The sequence below is a fragment of the Daphnia magna genome, linkage group LG1 (genome assembly GCF_020631705.1).
Source record: "Daphnia magna isolate NIES linkage group LG1, ASM2063170v1.1, whole genome shotgun sequence".
In the NCBI taxonomy this organism is placed as follows: Eukaryota; Metazoa; Arthropoda; class Branchiopoda; order Diplostraca; family Daphniidae; genus Daphnia; species Daphnia magna.
Window position 1 is genome coordinate 19063164 of NC_059182.1, and position 21621 is coordinate 19084784.

Consider the following 21621-nt stretch of genomic DNA (forward strand, 5'->3'; position numbering starts at 1 on the left):
TAATAGTCCACAAAAAAAAAGACGCCATTGTCTTATTTCGAAGGGCTCGGCTTGTTCCCGTCTAGTTGTCTTTCGATACAAAAGCATTTCGAATTTCAGTGCAGATGACGTTGAAAAATTGTTGATGGGTTGTTCATATAAGAGTTTCAACACGGAGTAGTCAACCCATTAAATCTATGGCTCTATTTATTTTTATTTCTCTCTTTGGTGCTTTTGTATTGTTTCAAATTTCGCGTCTGGCAACGTATTAGTCGCTTGTTCGCGCCATCCACACCCACCTTATTGTGCCTGGTGGGGGGTCGCATTTTCAAAAGTATCTCAACGAGCAACGACAGTGAATCAGTGATGTTAGAGCTTGTGCCCAACGAAGATGTTCATCTGTCCTCTTTGCTAGCCTGTGAAAGCTTTTCTTTTTCTTTGATGGAATAGAAGCAGGTTAGAACTTTATTTCACGCTACTAATTTGTGCATTTTCAATGTTGCCCACCTTTTATTTTGTTTGATCGGCAAGTTACGAAAGATGTACAAGTCGCACGGCGGTGAATTGGTGGTTTGAACTGTACTGCCTCCTCCCCTCGAATCCCAATTTTAGTAGAGCAAGAAGCGCTAACTTTTCAGTTCTTTCTTTTCAAGTCTATCCTATTGAGGAACTAATCCGTACTTTTTACCACTTTCCATAACCAATTGGATCTATCAGTTCAAAATCATTTTACAATCGCTGTTTGTATTATTTCATTTCCGTACTGTATCGTCGTATGTTTGACCAAAAATGAGTCAAGGTTACTTACGTGATGACGTGCAGATTCCATTGTCTTCAATACGCTGGGCGAATACTCGAAAATAACTCGGAACTAACAGGAGGGGTGAAACAATTCGTTATGAAATTATGATTTTAATTAATACGATTTCATCTTAGCTTCATGACAATGCATGGCAATTGCCTTATTGATTATTCTAGTCTTTGAACGTTTGTTAAAAATATGCGCTGATCTATTTCTAGAATCACCTACTGTGAATTGTCTCAAGGTCATTGAATAATTAATGCAATCGGTTCATTTCACATCCATTCAATATATTAAGATTGTGACCGCGCAACTTAAATTTCAGCTTGAACACTTTTGCTAAAAAATGAGGAGCGATTTCCATTCGTCGTTGCCTTCTGAATCAATAAATTGCATTAAATTTCCTTTAAACGTGAGCTTGTTGAATTATTTTGGCCCTCGCCCTCCTTAATTTGACTTTGACAAATCTCAGTTCCAATGATGTCCATGTGGCTATGGCTGAAATCTTCTCTCTTGTGTCTGCATTTCTCGATTATTTTGGGCGTTTAATGTTTTTAATTTGTCTTCAGTGGTAGAAAAAGCCACGAGTAACTGTCACCGTTTCAAAAAGACTTCTCTGGTCTTGTCATAATTACCCTAATTAACAATGCGCACCCCATTACTCTCCTAATGTCTTGTTTTCAGCCAATATGAAAATTTTAAAACCATAATAGAAAATATTTTCCTGTGAATTATCCTTTGATATGTGATGTTTGATAGACTTGTTGCTATCACTGCTCTTTAGCGTGTGGTCCTTCATTTTGCAATATGCAAAGAAAAGGCGGTCTTTCGCCAACAAGTCGAGCAGCTTAATGCTTACATTTGAAAATTCTTTTTATTTGTGAAGAAACAAAACATTTCTAATGATTATTGCAATGATACACAACGGAATAGTCGATAGGGAAGGATAAAGACAACTAGATCTTAGCTCTTGTAATTGTGAATGCAACTCATCTGGTTCCAAAGATTTCATTCACGTTGTGGATAGCAAGATTTTTATTCCCCCGACTCAAATCAAGTGCACTCGATCCAGCATTGGTTTTAGCGTCCTTGTCGATGCCGAGTTTGATCAATTCTTGAATAGCCTCGACTAAGTGTGGACTGGAATTCTTAGCGCACAGAAAATGAAGTGCATTCCTGCCGTTGTTCGCCTTTGCGTCCTTGTCGATGCCGAGTTTGATCAATTCTTGAATAGCCTCGACTAAGTGTTGACTGGAACTGTTTGAGCACAAAAGATGAAGTGCATTCAAACCATCTTCCTCCTTTGCGTCCTTGTCGATTCCGAGTTTGATCAATTCTTGAACTGCCTCGACTAAGTGTGGACTGGAACTGTTAGCGCACAAAAAATGAAGTGCATTCCAGCCCTTGTTATCCTTTGCGTCCTTGTCGATGCCGAGTTTGATCAATTCTTGAATAGCCTCGACTAAGTGTGGACTGGAACTGTTTGAGCACAAAAAATGAAGTGCATTCCAGCCCTTGTTATCCTTTGCGTCCTTGTCGATGCCGAGTTTGATCAATTCTTGAACTGCCCCGATTAAGTGTGGACTGGAACTGTTAGCGCACAATAAATGAAGTGCATTCCAACCATTTTCCATCTTTGCGTCCTTGTCGATGCCGAGTTTGATCAATTCTTGAACTGCCCCGATTAAGTGTGGACTGGAACTGTAAGAGCACAAAAGATGAAGTGCATTCCAACCCTTTTCCGTCTTTGAGTCCTTGTCGATGCCGAGTTTGATCAATTCTCGAATTGCCTCGATTAAGTGTGGACTGGAACTGCAACCGCACAAATGATGAAGTGCATTCCATCCATCTTTCTGCTTTGCGCCCTTGTCGATGCCGAGTTTGATCAATTCTTGAATTGCCTCGATTAAGTTTGGACTGGAACTGGTTGAGCACAATATATGAAGTGCATTCCCGCCGTTGTTCTCCTTTGCGTCCTTGTCGATGCCGAGTTTGATCAATTCTCGAATTGCCTCGATTAAGTGTGGACTGGAACTGTTTGAGCACAAAAGATGAAGTGCATTCGAACCTTTTTCCGTCTTTGCGTCCTTGTCGATGCCGAGTTTGATCAATTCTCGAATTGCCTCGATTAAGTGTGGACTGGAACTGCTACCGCACAAATAATGAAGTGCATTCCATCCATCTTTCTGCTTTGCGCCCTTGTCGATGCCGAGTTTGATCAATTCTTGAATTGCCTCGATGATGTGTTGACTGGAACTTTTTGAGCACAAAAGATGAAGTGCATTCCAGCCCTGGATATCCTTTGCGTCCTTGTCGATGCCGAGTTTGATCAATTCTTGAATTGCCTCGATTAAGTGTGGACTGGAACTGTTAGCGCACAAAAGATGAAGTGCATTCCCACCATGTTTCTCCTTTGCGTCCTTGTCGATACCGAGTTTGATCAATTCTCGAATTGCCTCGATTAAGTGTGGACTGGAACTGTTTGAGCACAAAAGATGAAGTGCATTCGAACCTTTTTCCGTCTTTGCGTCCTTGTCGATGCCGAGTTTGATCAATTCTCGAATTGCCTCGATTAAGTGTGGACTGGAACTGTTAGCGCACAAAAGATGAAGTGCATTCCAGCCCTGGATATCCTTTGCGTCCTTGTCGATGCCGAGTTTGATCAATTCTCGAATTGCCTCGATTAAGTGTGGACTGGAACTGTGACCGCACAAATGATGAAGTGCATTCCATCCATCTTTCTTCTTTGCGCCCTTGTCGATGCCGAGTTTGATCAATTCTTGAATTGCCTCGATGATGTGTTGACTGGAACTTTTTGAGCACAAAAGATGAAGTGCATTCCAGCCCTGGATATCCTTTGCGTCCTTGTCGATGCCGAGTTTGATCAATTCTTGAATTGCCTCGATTAAGTGTGGACTGGAACTGTTAGCGCACAAAAGATGAAGTGCATTCCCACCATGTTTCTCCTTTGCGTCCTTGTCGATACCGAGTTTGATCAATTCTCGAATTGCCTCGATTAAGTGTGGACTGGAACTGTTAGCGCACAAAAGATGAAGTGCATTCCAGCCCTGGATATCCTTTGCGTCCTTGTCGATGCCGAGTTTGATCAATTCTCGAATTGCCTCGATTAAGTGTGGACTGGATCTGTAAGAGCACAAAAGATGAAGAGCATTCCAACCGTTTTCCGTATTTGCGTCCTTGTCGATGCCGAGTTTGATCAATTCTTGAATGGCCTGGATTAAGTGTGGACTGGAACTGTTTGAGCACAAAACATGAAGTGCATTCGAACCTTTTTCCGTCTTTGCGTCCTTGTCGATGCCGAGTTTGATCAATTCTTGAATTGCCTCGATTAAGTGTGGACTGGAACTGTTAGCGCACAAAAGATGAAGTGCATTCCCACCATGTTTCTCCTTTGCGTCCTTGTCGATACCGAGTTTGATCAATTCTCGAATTGCCTCGATTAAGTGTGGACTGGAACTGTTAGCGCACAAAAGATGAAGTGCATTCCAGCCCTGGATATCCTTTGCGTCCTTGTCGATGCCGAGTTTGATCAATTCTCGAATTGCCTCGATTAAGTGTGGACTGGATCTGTAAGAGCACAAAAGATGAAGAGCATTCCAACCGTTTTCCGTATTTGCGTCCTTGTCGATGCCGAGTTTGATCAATTCTTGAATGGCCTGGATTAAGTGTGGACTGGAACTGTTTGAGCACAAAACATGAAGTGCATTCGAACCTTTTTCCGTCTTTGCGTCCTTGTCGATGCCGAGTTTGATCAATTCTTGAATTGCCTGGATTAAGTGTGGACTGGAACGTTTTGAGCACAATATATGAAGTGCATTCCAGCCGTTGTTCTCCTTTGCGTCCTTGTCGATGCCGAGTTTGATCAATTCTTGAATTGCCTCGATTAAGTGTGGACTGGAACTGTTAGCGCACAATAAATGAAGTGCATTCCAACCCTTTTCCGTCTTTGCGTCCTTGTCGATACCAAAATCGATCAATACTTTAATTGCCTCGATTAAGTGTCTACCGGAATTGTGTTGACACAAGAGATGAAGTGCATTTAATCCAAATTGGTTCTTTGCATTCACGTCGATTCCAAAGCGAATCAAGTTTTGGATTTTTGTTGTTAAATGAAGAAAAAATCCGAAATTATCAAGAGGTTTACGACCAGCACATAGATCACGCAATTGTTTCTCTTTTTCTGCAAGCTGAATCGAATAAAGGGACATTCATGCAGATGATTGCTTGACTTGCATAAAATTTAAATACCTTGTCCTCGATAGATTTCAGTTGTTCGACTACTTCTGCCGATGTCATCCTTTTGCTAGGATCATTTTCCAACATTTTCTGAAGTAGGTTATTCTGATAAATTTCTAGTAATTTTCTGTCAGTTTCTAGTAGCAAGAAATAAAATTTTAACTAACAGAACAATAATGTTTTGCAAGTATGTTGGGAATTACTCTTCAAGTTGATCGGTTGCTTTGCAATTACGTTGTCGTAAATTTCTCTTTCACTGGAACCATAAACATGTTCTCCTTTCAAGAAAAGAAACCCGAAGACAAGGCCTAGGGCGAATACATCGCTCTTGACTGTTCCTTCAAGCTTTTTTGCCTCTTCTGCCTCTTTTGTGTTATTGCTTATCTTCAGCACCTCGGGGGCGTACCAATTTATGGTTCCTCTTACTCCAGACCACGAGTGATTGCCTTCTTCATCTACGAATTTGGACAATCCAAAATCAGCCCATTTGATTATTACCTCATTGCTTCGGCTGGTAGGTGCCTTTGATATGAGCACGTTTTGCGGTTTTATGTCTCTGTGGATTATTTGCTTCGAATGGATGTGTTTGAGCCCCGAAGCTAATTGAAGAAAAACGTGAATATAACGTGGCATAGGTCCGTCGTATTTCTTGGGGTGATTCGGCTCCAGGAAGAGCTGATCTAAAGAGGCGTCGCATAATTCCAATACATACATCCTGCAACGTGCCAAAGTAACTGATGTAATTTTACTTTTTGAAAATAAGACAAAATAATTTCACCTAAAATTGTCATCACTTTCACAGTTAAGAAGTTTGACGACGTTTGGATGATCTAATTTTTGCAAAGCTTCTTCTTCTATTTCGTTGACGCGATGTCGTTGAACTCTTTTTACTGCGACTTCACGGCCTCCGTATTTCCCTTTAAATACCTGACCATAGCCACCCTGCCCTAATGGAGCTTTGCGGTCGTACCAAATTTTCATTTCCTCCTTATTTTTAATTTCCAAGTAGTAAAACATATTCCATCCGTCGTTGTCTTTTTCAAGCACGTTGATTCCAGATTCGATCAAAATTTCAAGTGCGTTCTTGAAGTCTGAGCTTGAATTGTATCGAGTCAAAAAATGGAGCGCATTTGATCCATCGTTGGATTTTGCTTTTGGGTCGATTTCCAGTTTAATTAAGTTCTGAATGGCGTCGATTAAGTTTGGGGTTGCATTGTATCGACACAAATAATGAAGGGCATTCAACCCATTGTAATCTCTTGCATTCACGTCGATTCCGCTTTGGATTACGAGGTTAATTGCTGCAATTAATTCATAACGTGAATAGTATCGACACAGAAGATGGAGTGCATTACTTCCATCATTGTCCTTTACGTTAATGTTGATTCCAAAGGAAATTAAGTTTTTTATTTTTAATGATAAATCCAATCGAGAATCACGAGCACATAACTGAAGCAATTCTTTTTCTGTTCCAGAAATCTAAATTGCGTAAATTTTGTTTAGATGATTACTTGACTTGCATAAAATCATTCAATACCTTATCCTTGATGGTTTTTAGTTGATTAACAACTGCTGTCGATGTCATCCTTTTATTGGGGTCGTTTTCCAAAATTTTTTTAAAAATCTCATCCTCGTAACAGTCCCTTAATATGCGATTCATTTCTATTATAAAGCAACGAATTCTTTATTTACAGAAAAGGCATTATTGAAGTCGTTAAATAGGAAATTACTTTGCATGTTGATGGGATTTCCGTTCGTTATGTTTTCGGTTATTTCGTCTTCATTTTCCATGGTACCGTAAAGATGTTCCCCATTCAAGAACAGACTACCGAAAATGAGTCCTTGTGCAAAGATGTCGCTTTTGACGGTCCCCTGATACTTGTTTCCGTGCAAGTTGCCACCCAATTTCAGCAACAGCAACTCTGGGGCTAACCATGCATTGTTTCCTCCCACTTGACTTGTTATCTTTGCTCGTTTACTGGCGTATCTGGTCAGTCCAGAGTTTGCCCATTTGAGTGTTATCTCATCTTGGCCAGCAGATCCCGCCGAAATCAGAACATTTTCTGGTTTAATGTTCCCATGAACAAAATTCCTTGAATGGATGTATTCGAGACCTGAAGCTAACTGAAGCGAAATATCAATATGGTGTGGCATAGGCCCATTATATTTTCGAGTGTCATCCGCCTTCAAAAACAGCTGATCTAACGAGGCGCCACACCATTCGAATGCATAGTACCTTTTAAACGGCAAGAAAAAAAAAATCATTATTGCCATCACATTGCTGTTTAAAACAAGACAAAATATTTTCTTACCTAAAGTTGTTGTCATTTCCACATTGAAGAAGTCTGACGACATTCGGATGCTCTAACTGCTGCAGAGTTTCAAACTCGTTGCCAAATGATTGATCCGTGCCTTTGGTCAACTCGATTCTTTTTATTGCTACTCTTTGACCATTAAATGTGCCACTTTGCACTGAATCAGAGCCACCTTCCCCGAAAAAATCTTGGCGATCGAACTGAATGCCGTTGATATTTCCAGTAAAACTTGAGGAAACAGGCGAGGACATTTTCAGTTAAGTTGCACCTAGCGGATATCAAAATAAGGAATTTGGCAAACTGCTGTGTGGAAAATGTGATTTGACACCGAACAACCCTGACTTCAAAGTTGAATCGCTTTGAGGTTATCTGTAAAGCATCAAATAAATTCAAAGTCTAATACAGATAACATATTACCGTCTTCTGGTGATCCGTGTGCAATGGCAGTGACGTATTTTCTTGAAGTTTTGCCAAATTCTTTTTTTAGTAGGTCGAATTCGAGGACACGCACAACTTGAGAAATAGAACGAGTTACAACACGACCATATTCGACAGTGACCAAATAAGGAATAACTGTGCAATTTTCTTATCTAATTATTTTGTTTATGAAGGAAGATTCTTTACTTTGGCTATACTTTCCGTTCAATGTTCCTAAATGAAAAACGAAAAAATAATGCCAATTGAGGCCACAATTCACTTTTTGAAATGTTTTTTTTTTCTTCCAATCGCTGTGTAAAATGGTGAAGGCGATGATAACAACTCGACTGTCTGAGAGCTGAGCCACAACTGGAATTTATTTTCGGGGAGCGGAGTATCTTCGTCTCTCAGTTCTTTTTCCTCTAGCTCCTCCCATTTTTAAACATTTTGCATTCTAGCGCCAGAGGCAACAGTGTATATTATTTCAAATGGACTTCGACCGTCTTCTTTTTCTCCTTCTTCTTTGCTCGTGTTTTCATTTGTTTTTTGTGTACGAATATCAGAGAAGGGAAAACTTTGGAAGGAGAAACAAGAAAGAAAAAGAAATAAAGACACATGCGAAAAAGCCATAAAAGCTCGGCCCGTTCGCCGTGAAATCGGGGACACCGAAAAGAGGACGACCGGGAACACTCGGTTACCAAACGCTACGTTCAAATATTCGATAAAAAGGTATCACGCGTTGGCATTTTGTCTGATGCCTTACGTAAAAAACAAACAAAAATCCAGGTCACCAAGTAATGACTCTAGTTATCTTTAAATGTTTTGGTTAGTTTTCTCTCTCACGACCGTATACTTCGATGGTGAAATGTCAATTGTATTTTTCTTCTATACCGTGTTTAACATGCGGTTTACTACTTTCCTAGAAAATGCGTGAGTCATTTCCTTTTTAAAATATACGTTGAAAGTGGGTTAGCTTTTACGATATCTCCAAGCAGGAAACGTTAGCTTGTGTTGTCATTCCTATATACAAAGCTATTTCCGTTCTGTTTTGTTTGTTTTTTTTTGCGTCTTACAGATGTGTTGCAACAAAGAGGGCTCTTGATTTCTCGTCGTCTGCATTGTACAAAAGGTCTACCGTCGAGGGAAAAAGAAAACACAATCGACAATTTGTAGATGGTTAGAACAGCAAAATCGTTCTAGGTTTTGCTGCATTATTAACCAGCCATATTACATTGGCTGTTTTTTTATGTACACTGCTATACAGTGTAGAACAAAGAAATCACATTCCTTACCGTAATTTGGGTGGCCTGCTATCACCGGCGATACTATCGTTCAGTACGCAGTAAATCCTTCACTCTGACTTTTCCCGTCTTAGTCGCAAGATGGCGTTAGAAAGGAATCATCAACCAAAAAAGCAAACTATTTTTTACATCTTTCGAATCTGAGGATAGGTCTGGCCCCGAAACTTCAATCAATCAATCATTTTTATTTTAAACATTGGTAAATGACGAAACGCCCCATTGACAAAATTCCGATGACGTCTTCGTATTTGTTTTAAATGAACTAGCACCAGTTCTGCATGGAGTTGGAAAATTCGAATGCAATCCAAAAACCAGAATGAATCAAAGGCTTATACACCAAAAACCTGTGTAGAACATATGGTATTGATATGAACTGCATTTTACCACAATTCGGGCTTCCTGTAATACAGGTAATGTGTGGAAGAAGATGCACATTTATTTCTGTATATGCTGGATTTTTTCTTAAATTGTGACTAAGAATTTTCTTTTAAGGTATGGCTGGGATAGCGATCACAAGACTTTCAATGAGAACAGAGAACAAAAATTGGGAGGAACACTGCTTGTGTCTGCTAAATGTGTGCTAGTAAATGCAACTATTGGACTTCCATGCATATGCATCCTTAACTTTCACTTATCCATCTTTCATCATGTGTGATGAAGCTTTTCCATCTCAATTAACACATCTGGTAGAGCATTGAAAGTGGTATATATATGTACACGTGTTTGGACACTAATTATTTCTCTAATCATGCAGTTAGTGGTGAATTTTTCTATGGTTTAAGTGAACCAATTATTACCATATAGCTGGTCGGGCAAACCGGGCATCTGTCAACCACACATCCAATACCTCTTGTGCCTTGCCCCAAGCTGTGGAAATTGTTCATCGTAGGAGCTAGTTTATCCAGCTTTAATACCAACTACTAAGAAATGCACCTGTTACCCGAACCATTGTTCACCGTTCCAATAGATGAAACCGACATTGTAATAACCATCAAGGGTACGACCGGCGGTCGAATCTTGATGGGAGCGAGACATGGTTGCATTTACGAAAACTTTTTATCAGGTATTACTTAAAAGTAAAGATTGTTCTCCTACAATACTAATTGGATTGTAAGTTCGCAGGCCTTTCGCTCGTCTCACGACCGGAAAAGGGAACCATTAAGATGTACGATTTAGAAACAGACGGGCAAGCCATGACTCGGGTGACAGCCATCGGTATCAATACCATCGTCCAGTCTGTCGCCAATATTGCAGGTATTGAATGAAATGCTGCCAATAGAAACGAAATTACTGAGGAAATTTTCCGTCAACAGAACGGCGGATTCCGACCGTTGTTGGTTTCCGACCGTTGGTTGGTATTGCGCCCATCGAGTCGAGCGAATCGACCAACTTGCATTTGGTCGCAAATTAATGCCTCTGTTGTTCCGTCTGTACTTAAACACTTTGTCCTGACGTACATTCAGCGGAGCTACGCCTTCTAGCCGCCTGGTGACGATTTAGCTGTTCCAAGTGCGTCTACCGCCTGGTTACGCGGCCAATGCGTGGGAATCACGTTTTTAACTACCATCACAGCATCCGGGAACGATGTAGCCAGGACATTGTCCAATTTAAATTTTCCAGCTGCCCAGACACTTTCAGAGACGCAAAACACGCTGGGGTTGGACGGAAAGAGATGGTCATTGGCAGAAGTTACTCCTACCCTCCAAAGACAAATCGATCCGTCAATCTTTGCCCCTCCAGCACCTGAGCCTTCACTTATTGTAACGTAACATGCTGTGGGACCTCGAAAGTTCATTTTCCTGAAGACGCAATGCTGCCACGTCGTCTCCCAACTTAGGCCTGTGGATATTCTCCATCAATTACTGTTTGACGCTTCAGGGCCGGACAACACGGCCGTTCGTGCTTTTTTCCAGGTTCTGCAAGAAGAACAAGCCTGTGCCACTGCCCTGATTTTGGCATGTTCGACGAGCATTCAGGACTCCCAGCTGGCTGACTGGGCTGCTCTCGCCTTCTTCCTACTTGGTGGCGACGTAAAAGTCTCTCCGTCTCATCCGTCTCATCTAGGCTCATCCCATTTCGTCACCCGCGTCTCCTTTTGTCGTCAACTCGCCCGCTCATATGAACAGTACACCTAGCAACTTCCACCACCAACAGTCGCGTTTTACTTTTAGTTCACCTGATTCTGGAGGAGGGGGGGGATTCAACCCAAATGCCATTTCGACTCCCCAAATGCAACCTTACTCGCCCCATTCGAATAACGTGGTGACTAGCAGTGGTGGCGCAGAATTGACCGACTATCAATTCTCTGGTCGACATAACGGACTTTACCTTTATCTCGGACGCATACTGAGGCCACTTTGGCTTATGCCGCTGGCCAGAGATGTAGGAAAGCCCCATCAGCCGTTGCTGGACAGTGTCGTCAACAGTGAAGAGTTGTTAACTGTGCTCGGCCAACTGAATGCTCTTAAGGGATTCGTTCATGCCAATATCCATCAAAACGGTCCGCAGAGCTACCAGTCCAGTGAGAAGGGTCGCCTTCCGGTATACTGAACATTTTTCATAGATGTCCAACTGATCAGTTATCATTCCTTTTGTTTAATTATTAATATTTCAATTATTATTTTTATATGGATTAAAAACTGCAGGATGCTCAAATGCAGGAGAGAAAATCTCTATGGCCATGAAACAATTGTTGGATTATACTGTCGAAATACTTGCTCTCTGGAAAGTGTTGTGTGATCACCAGCTCCATTTGCTCGGCTGAAATGCGGATGTCACTCAAGACAACGTTGTTCCGCGACCTCATTCTTTCCGGTTCTGACACCTGCATTGGGCTGATCAACGCACTGATTCATCGATACTTGGATGATGCGGCCAGTACGGACGCCATCAGCGAAAAATTGATACAGGTCTGCCCGTCTCTCTACCGCAATGAGGTAACTGTTTACTTGCCAATGAAACTGAAGCAAAATTGTTAACTAAATTTTCATTCCTTTTTAAGGATGCTCTATGCACTAAAGTCAACGAGCAACTTCTCAAGGCTCGAACGAACAGCATGAGCCGCATGGACAAGGAGCGTCTGCTGCAGCAAACGCTGGAAACGTGCAAGCAGATTCCGGCTCGCATCAATTTGGCGCATGTTTGCCAACAGTTGTCCGCTTGTCAGTACTTCGGAGGCGTGGTGGAGCTCTGCTGCGTCGTGGCTGAGAAGCTCGACCCTCAGCACCGTGCCCAACAATGCTACAGTGGCCAACAAGAAGATCCTGCCGCTGTCGAGGCGCTTTTGGCTCGTAAAAATTGCTACCAGCAAATGTGCCTTGTTTTGCAGAAACTCTACACGGCCGCTGCGTGCCATCCTCAGTCGCCCAGCGTGCCCAAATCACCCGGACCGATGGTACAAACGACTCCACAGGGATACGAGGAGGGACTAAGCCCATTAGAAGCGCAGCGGTTGGCAGATGAAACTCTTTCTCTTGCCTTGCAATCGGATGATGAACTATGTCATGTTGCCATTTTCGATTGGTTGACGGACAACAAGTGGGACGACAAGTTGTTGGAAATTCAGTCGCCCCACTTGGAGAATTACCTCAAGAGGCAAACAGTTGGTCAGGTATGATTGAATTTATTGATGTCTATAAATCGGGCCCAAATAAGTAGTTCGAATCCGTTTTTTCTTTTCTTTCTAGGTTGGTCAACAGCAGCAAACAGATTTAGTGGCAAAATACGATCTGTTATGGAAGTTTTACGAAAAAAGTGGCCAGTTTATCGCCGCTGCACGAGTTCTTTCCCGTCTAGCTGATGCCCACAGCACGGCCATAAGTCTTCCGATGAGAATAGAATACCTTTCGCGGGCCATTGTGTGCGCGCGAGCGGCTGAGACGAGCTCCTTCGGTAACGCCGTTCAGGGCCAGTTCCTCTACGAAATGGAGGAGAAAATGGACGTGGCTAAAGTCCAGTCTCAAGTGCTGGAAGCCGTCTCTCGGTTGCCCAGTCGAGATGCCGACACCATCAGCCGTTTACATTCCGACTTGCTTGACGTGACTCAACTATACGAGCAGTTCGCTGAGCCATTGGGTCTGTGGGAATGCAAACTGGCTATTTTGCACTGCGCCAATCATTACGACTCGGCTCTGGTGACCAGCATTTGGCAAAATATTATCAATGCTGAAGTCAAGAAACTGAGTAGTGCCGACACCGAAACTAAAACTGGCCACCCTGGGTAGCAAAATGAAAACGCTAGGTCGAACTTATGCCCAGTCAGAGCAATTTTTCCCTTTGGAGTTCCTCGTTAAGACCCTGGAAACATATTCAGTTCGCTGGAATGGCCCACCAGGTAAATTTCAATTATTTTTATGTTCTTTGGAATGCATTTCGATCAATGTTTTTATGCTTAATTGCTAGGCTGGGCCGTTTCCATCATACTGACAGCTGGAGTATCGTTCCAGCGTCTTTTTGCCGTTTACAATCGCCTGTACGGCGCAAAGGATGTCGTTTGGCAAGCTGAAGGCAAACCCAATCACTTGCTCAAAGTGCTGGCCGACATGTTAAATCGGCTTGTTGATTCCTCTACTGGAGGCTTGGCAGCCCTGGTGCCGACAGCCGATCGTCGAGCTCTTATAGGACAGTGTGTCGAGGCCGTTGGTGTCTATTTGACGGATCTATTTTGCACGACTCACGCCACATCACCTGCCCTCATAGCCGAATTCCGTACTCTACAAGGCAAATTAGAACTTTTGTAACGAATATTTTAAATGCTGTTTTTCTCCCCCATAGTTGTCATTCATCCCCTATTCTTTTTTCTTCTTTTCCGATTCTTTGAAGCAACATTTTATTTCTCATTTTCGTGAGCCCTGTATGTGTGAGCGAGGGCGAATTCTTGTTGTCATCTACCATACGCCTCAACTCTTAATCCAATCCACCGATCATATCAATACATACCCAGCATTGTGTGGCCATTCAGACAGAACGTGTTCACTTGGGAGGGAAACATTTTTGTTAGATTAGATATAAATAAACCTTGCAACTCAAATCAACTAAAGTAAAATGCAGTGCGCAATGTGATCGACAAAAAGTCCATTTGTTTAAAGAAATGTTTGTCTCTTATATTACCCATTCTTAAAACATGTTCATCCCACAACTTACTCACTTGGCAAAAGTTGGTGTTGTCATTGTTGGTATGTTTCTCAACATTGTTGGTGCACTTGAATGGTATACTTCCTAGCATGTTTGGAAGATCCTGTGGAACATAACTGTGAATCTAACCACCGAATTAGGCGTCGGTTGCCATAACATTCTAGCATTGCCTTCCTATATCCTTCCATTGTCGTCTGAGGGACTATTTAACTCGTGCAGTTATGTTAATGTGTCGAAGAAGTAGAAGTGTTACAGGTGTCATTCGTAGCTCAATGGTAAAGCATCGGATCGCTATGTTGGAGGACTTGGTAGCAATTTTAAATTGAATAGTGCATAGGTATCAGTAAGGTTCATGGTTTGTTCGCCAACGAATTGGTGTCTTTGAACAATTTTCCTAAACATTGTAGTTATTTAAAAAATGGTGTAGTGCCGGGTCAATTAAGGGTTTAGAACTTCTGGGTTATTTGGTCCCAAAGGTTGCAAATTATTGTGGTGTTTGCTGTGTGTGGTTGGTTGGTTGTTTGTGCAGCAAATGAACTCATTCATGTGGAGATGGTGGATGGTGGCACAGGTTCATTCAGAGTCTACTAGAAAAATAGAAGAGAAAACGATATTTTGTAGCGTAAACATTTAAGATCAACTCAATGAATTTGTTTATTTCTTATAAAAACTTCATAAGCTGCAATACTGGGAGTGTTACTGACTCACCTTTGTCTATAAAAGAAATCAAGTATAAACTGCAAAGAAAAATAAGCAACATGATATTATTTGACATATTAAGTGAAGAGTTTCACATTTATCGATTTGTTTTTCATATTTTTTCTTATCATTGCTTACTTTTAGAAGTCCCATAACAATTAACGCGTTGAAAAATAAGAACAATTTAAAGGCCATGTCTTTTTTAGTTTTTTCAAGAGAATCGAAAAACATCGCAATTCTCCCTCTGGTGAGGAATCCTGCCTGTCGTCCCTGACGCGTGACGCCTGATTCGCTGATTGATATTTACAGCTTTGACTGTGATATATCATGGTAATATGTTTATCTAAAAGCAGAGAGATTTTGTGGCATTGTAGAGAGCGAATAAGCGGAATGGAAAAATAGGTACAGTTAAATCCTTAACTTGCTAAAACGTTCAATATTAATCACTTTTATTTCTTCTGTATTCCTGATGCAAGGTCAGATGACTCTGGCAAGGTAGGCCTATAGCCTAGAATAGATGCTATTATACCATGCCTGATGCATGATTGTTGCAGCCTCTTCAATTGAATGAACAATGACAAAAGTTACAAAGACAACTACAATCCTACAGCATCGAAAGTGTTATGGTGTTAGTAAGTAAAATAAAAGCATTAGATTTAAAGTTACAACTTGAAATCTTGATAAAAGAGTATTGTTTTCAGAAAGAAGACAATTGCTTACCATTTGCTGGCAAATATGGAATTGGGATCTTGCTTAAAAGTACTTGATACCTTTTTCATGGGAAACCTCATTTCGCATTCTTCTGCCATTTTGATTTACTTTTATCAAAGTGTCAACCATTTTTTTAGTCTGTAGACTGACAAATTCAGGATGAGTTTACTTCCAAGCATTGACACAACATACATCTCCATGTTAAGTCTTAATTAACATCAATCCATTTTATGTAGGAGTCGATTTTTAATATTTGCTTGACAAACGGATAAGTTGAATGGTTGAGTATGGTTGTTGCCCAGCAGATTCAAACATTATAGTTTTGGTCGCACCTATTGCCCCTCAAAATTTTGAGGGGCAATAGACTTTTCCTATAGTTTTTATTAACATTTACTAGACAGAAAAAAATGTGTTGGTGAATGTTGTCAAGAATGCAGATGTACCGTTATATATTATTTAGTTAATTTACTGTGGTATCAACCTAATCAAAATCTTCATGTAAGTTCAAATACTTCCTTCCTCTGAAATTGCCTTTTGATGCACAAAGCATGTAGTGTGATTTGATTTTTTTTTTTTTTAGATGTGAAGTGCTTTCAGACTTCATTGGTGCTGAATTTTTGAGTATATTATCACCAGAATGTCATACAAAATAACTTGGGCAGGTAAATCCTTGTATTTTGTGTTTTAATTTTAATCACTCATCTATATTACATGAGCAAAACATATATTGCCGAAAGAAAACAGATACCTTTGGACAATGGTTACACCAAGGGCAGTGAATGCATTTCTCTTTTCACCATTGGTCAGCTGACTTGCCTTCCCAGTTGCAATGAAGAAGAATGATTAGTCAAAAGTATTAAAAGGTAATAGCTTATTGTGTTTTCCTATTGGTATCTCTTAAAATTCTGATGTTATTGAGTTTTTCTTGTCATCCCAGGTATTGTGATCAATCAGATATTGATTTCCTAGTTGCATGACAACTGTGGAAGTTGTCATACAACTATACAGCTGTATTCACCTGTTTGTTAACAAAGTGTTGAATTTTGTAGGCTGTAGGCCGTACTGATCAAAACAAATTTAAACAAACGATCATTTTTTAAACAATCATAAAGGAAACAAGCAACAGTTATGGTTCGTTTGGTTGGAGCCCTTTGTCAACAAAGGGAGAGAGGACCAAGTCAAACGTATCCGAAAGGTACGGGGTTACAAGATGGAAGCTTAGCCACGGTTTATTGTCAAACAAATAGACACGGCTGTCGGAGCCCTTTGTGAGCAGGGCATTTGACGAACCGGGCACTCAAATGACGCTAAAGACTTTTCACTTTGCTGGTGTGGCACCGATGAACATCACACAGGTAGTTCCTAGGTATAAAAGGAATTTTCTTCAAAAGATGTTGAGGCTTATGTATCTATTTTCAGGAACTTTCTGGATTAAGGAAATCATTAACGCCCTAAAGGCCTTTAGTACACCTGTTATCTCCACCCAGCTTCTAATTGTTGACGACCCGTAATATGCGCGACAAGTTAAAGGAAGGATCGAAAACAATTTTCGGAGAAATAAATTAAACAATTTTTCGTTATCAATATTTTTCAATTGTCTTTTTATGTGACGGGATATTTCGATGAAGTATAACTGCCTGATTATGTTTAATGTCGATTAAATTAGACATTAACCGAATCCGCTTGCTAAAACTCGAGGTGGCTGCAAATTCTATCTAGTAGAGGTAAAAAAAAGTTACACTTGCAAACTATAAATTAATTTTTGATTGATTTTTTTTCCCAATTTCCAGCCTATGTATACATGTAAACTGAAAATAAAGCCTGCTTTCATCGAAGTCATTAGTGAAACAATACAAATTGTAAAGCTGTGCTCCATCTGCAAAATCGTCAATGTATCTGTGAGGCAGTACCTCAAAGAACAATTGCCTAGGGACTTCATACAGGTACCATACAATTTCTGTAACCAAACCAGCCTTTCAATTTGCATATTGCTTCAGGCTGCATATAGCCGAGCTGTCATCAACATCGACGATACAAGGAAACCGCATAGATAGTGTGTAGGTTTTGATTTCTATGTCAGCTGCAGCAATGACAATGACCATGACTAACATGTGGAAATGATAGCAAACGGCGTAAACATTTTTAGAAGAAAACAGACAGTTTTCAATTTTTTTTTTAAATTCCCAATGTCAAGGTTTATCTGTTAACTGCTTCAAATTGGCTCAGAATTAGGCAGCAATTTTGGAAGTTGTTGCTTTCTCAGTATGGTAAATATATATATTATTTCTGTAACAGTAAAAACAAAAAAAAACATTGCATGATGCATGTGATGAAAGATCACTAATGAAAGAGCTTGTCTTAACATTTAACTTTAAAGATACAACTTTCACATGCACAACACAGCCAATGTTATCCTTATTCATTCTCAGTTTGATATTTGGCTATCTGTTTTTTGTTTTAGAATGAGTTTCAATGTTGGTGTTGCAGGTGTTACCCATGTTACGTTGACTGTTTGGATTCCTATTCATTAACATTTCAAAACCAAATTCATCTTCTTAAAATTGACTCGTAAGTAAAAAAGAGGCTGTTTTATAACTATGTATTATCTATGTAACACTTTTCTATTCAATAGGAAAGGATTTGGATCATTCTAGGAACATATCTATCAAAGATGCAAAGCTCTAATGGGATTAATTTATCCGTCAAGTACGTTTTCATTTGCAGTCTGTATGTCCTTTCCGAAGGCTCTGCCAGAAGAATATGCTAAATAATGAATTGATGAATCGCGTAAGTTACACGAGCAAGAATTTTTATGCCTAACGATGTTTTATTTTCTTAATATAGATTAATGATAAACTTGGATCTGAAAAGGTGCCTTGGTTGGGGCAAGATACCGAATAAAGTTTAATGATTGGATGCACTACATGGAATTTCCATACTTTATTCACAGTACCGTTTATAACGGTATTTCATATTTAAAAAATTGAAGTGCATATTTGGGCTCCCTTCTTTTCTGTGGCCCCGTTTCCCCTTGACTCATAATAAGCCCGTAGGGGGTCATGCCCCTACTGTACGGTATATATAAAAACAACATATATCGAGGTTTGGAGGGCTCTGGCCGGAAAGGGGACGTGGGGGTCCTCATGGTTCGATGAAATGCTTATGGAGGGCCATGTCGCTACCCACAAATCCGAATTAAAGGTTAATCGCTCCTGTAAAAATGTTCCAAATCTTCAGCTCTTCTTCCGGCTTCTCTTAGCCAAGCACTGGGTAATCTCCCCGGTGAGTCAATTGAGGCAGTGTCTCCCCCTGCCTTGGTTGACAGCAACTTTTGAAATGGTTATTTTGCCTTTTAAAAGTTGCAAAATATTCCATTATTGTAGAGATTTGTCAATACAAATTTTGTTATAAATTAATTTTGAAAAACTTGTCTTTCATACTTTCTTTGTGTTCACACTATACATTACTTGTATGTATTACCTTAGCACTTTTTTCTTTTAAGGATTGGACTCTCGAACATTGCTGAGATGGCCACTGATGTGCAGTTTTTGTACTGAGAATTCCGGAGTGTCCTTGAATTATCGCCGATTAAATTCCAATCCTGGAGATGGTAGTTTGCTGATTTATTTAATTGCAGAATGATTTTGTATTCAATCTTTATTTATATAGATTTAACAGATGTATTAGAATGTTTTCACAGTGATGAATTTAACTCGTTCGGGTATCGATCCCCAAACTTTCAGCGTTCATTGCCGATGCTCAACCGTTGAGCCATGAGTTACATTTAAATTTGCACTAATATTAGAAGGCAAAAAAAAAAAATGCAATTTTTATAGGCTAGTAAAACTATATGCTAACCTGAATAACTTGCATTCAAGGATCATAGCTGTTTGGTAGAACGTTGGATAATGGATCTAAAGGTATCGGGTTCAACTCCCGGCAGAAGGTTAATAAATTTAATGTGAATGTCATTGCGTTTCTATAAGATGGATTTACATGTTAATAAGAAGTTATCTTGAATCTCGCTGCAAATATTATTCTAAGTCCACATTTGTTGAACTCAATTAACACGAAAATATAGAAAACTTACTAACGTGAATTATGGCTCAGTGGTAGAGCATCGGCATGGAACGCCAAAGTTTAAGGGTTCAAATCCTACAAGAGCCGAAAGAAATACTTCGATGATTAAAAGATTCAGTTGATTGACTATATGTTACAATCTTATATACACAAAATATTGATCAAGCAGTATGTGTTAGATATCTCGACAGAGGATGCCAATGGCTAAAGTACGTTGTAAAGTATTCAAGTAACAAAATACGCATTCACACGGATAAATTATAATGAACAATTTATTAAGATTTTTTATTGGATATTATATTAAACATTGCCAAAATATCCGTCCCATTACTTCGTAATGGGGAAGTTTCTCGACCCGACTGGCAGACGTGGAAGATTGGAAGCCCAGGACATCGGGAACCTCCGTGGAATCGAACCACGGACCTTGGAGCTGCTAGGCGGATGCGATACCTTCCTGGCAACCCCCCCTATATCCCCCCATTGATATTTGATCCCCTATGTACAACTTTGCACAGTTACCTTAATGTGTTGAAGACTTAGATTTCTCAGTAATATGTCTCATAGCTCAATGGTAGAGCGGTGGACTGGAATTCTCTATACATTGGGTTCGAATCCCATTCAGGTGTTGTGAAATTCAGTGTCCTTGATGGATTACACGTATTGGCATATAAATTCCAAGTATGTCATGGTGAAGAAAACTGTTAAGTAAAATTGTTTTTTATTTAAGAGTAAGTTTATAAAGGTTACTTGTTCACACTTGTAATAATAGTTTAAAGTATCCCAAAGTAAATTACTAAAACGCTTCTAAACTGAAGGTGATAACGTCAATAAAGTGAATCAGTAAACATATTTTGTACTTTTTACCTTTGATGGTATTTGATCCACAAACATCCAGCGGTACAATCCGACACTCACCCATTAAGCCATGATTCGCTCATAAACATGCACAATACCTTCTTGTTGCTTATAGGCAACACTTTCCCACTTGTAAATTATTGAAGTGTAGTCGATGTAAACGAAATAATTACCACAGCTAAGTATACATTTACATTTTCTTAAATTATTGTTAGAATGAGGAAATTCATTCATTATTGATAAATGGCGCTTTATAGTTTTGTGTTTTACCTTGTCTCAATCGTGGTGGCGTAGTGCTTGTGGGTCATCTTTTGAGTACTGTATAGATCTTTGTTGCGAAACGTATCGCCCCAAGTGTCTTAAAATAGGACTTAATATGTAAATATCACTAGGCGATATCCAACTTCAGGTATTGTTCCCAAACATGAGTGCCTAATCAAAACGAAAAAAGTCTCCAACACTTAGAACAATGACACGACACATGCAGATTTCGCTTGCAATCTTCCAGCAGTTACTCGCACTTGAAATTTACTTGACACAAAACTATTAACCTGTTGCAATACCAGCGAGTTGTCAAACGTTCGCAGATCGACATGCAATGCTGTGTTGCCGCATCGCAGAAAGGTAAAACAGAAATCCCTGTTCAAACTTTCAAAGCAGAGTCATGGAAACCGATGGGTTCCATGACTCTGTTTCAAAGTGAAAACATTTTCTTCATACACATATTATTGGCTAACGAATTCATGCATTAAAACTAATTAAGGTTGTTTTTTATCCGCCATACGTCACAATAGAAAATTTGCAATCACATTTTTTAAATGAAATAATAGAGACAAAACCATGTGAATGGTTCTGTAAAACTGTTTCTAGTTCAGTAATCGAAACTGGGAATGTCAGGATAGTCGTCTCTGCTATTCTTCCTGCATGCCAAACGGCGGATACATGCCAAATTTCGATCACGGGCTCATCGCGTTGTTGTACATCATGTCGTAAGGGTTTCTCATCCTGGGATAGCGTGACGGAAGGACATAGGATTCATAGGATGATCCAAATTGAGAAACACATCGACCTC

General features: G+C 40.0%; 1 protein-coding gene, 2 long non-coding RNA genes and 1 pseudogene across 4 annotated transcripts; 2 read left to right on the top strand and 2 right to left on the bottom strand.

Annotated features, from left to right (window-relative positions):
- The first annotated feature begins 302 nt into the window (after nt 1-302).
- Nucleotides 303-14030, top strand: LOC116919406 (annotated as a pseudogene).
- LOC116919404 lies at nt 2494-8852 on the bottom strand (the record flags this gene model as incomplete). Its single annotated transcript, XM_045179305.1, has 9 exons — nt 7771-8852; nt 7351-7621; nt 6769-7274; nt 6576-6700; nt 5817-6517; nt 5242-5753; nt 5051-5175; nt 4267-4989; nt 2494-3201 (listed from the first exon to the last, which is right to left on the bottom strand). Coding segments are annotated over exons 2-9 (3654 nt in total), but the record flags the coding sequence as incomplete, so codon positions are not given.
- On the bottom strand, nt 13872-15324 carry LOC123471103. Its single transcript, XR_006645054.1, has 3 exons — nt 15042-15324; nt 14913-14941; nt 13872-14791 (listed from the first exon to the last, which is right to left on the bottom strand). It is a non-coding gene; the product is annotated as an uncharacterized LOC123471103 (long non-coding RNA).
- A 743-nt stretch (nt 15325-16067) lies between these two features.
- LOC123471100 lies at nt 16068-18537 on the top strand. Of its 2 annotated transcripts, none has more exons than XR_006645045.1 (9): nt 16068-16112; nt 16195-16276; nt 16352-16477; nt 16727-16969; nt 17034-17338; nt 17405-17557; nt 17612-17881; nt 18076-18182; nt 18247-18537. It is a non-coding gene; the product is annotated as an uncharacterized LOC123471100 (long non-coding RNA). The 2 variants fall into 2 exon arrangements; XR_006645046.1 differs by having other exon boundaries at nt 16359-16477.
- The last annotated feature ends 3084 nt before the right edge of the window (nt 18538-21621 follow it).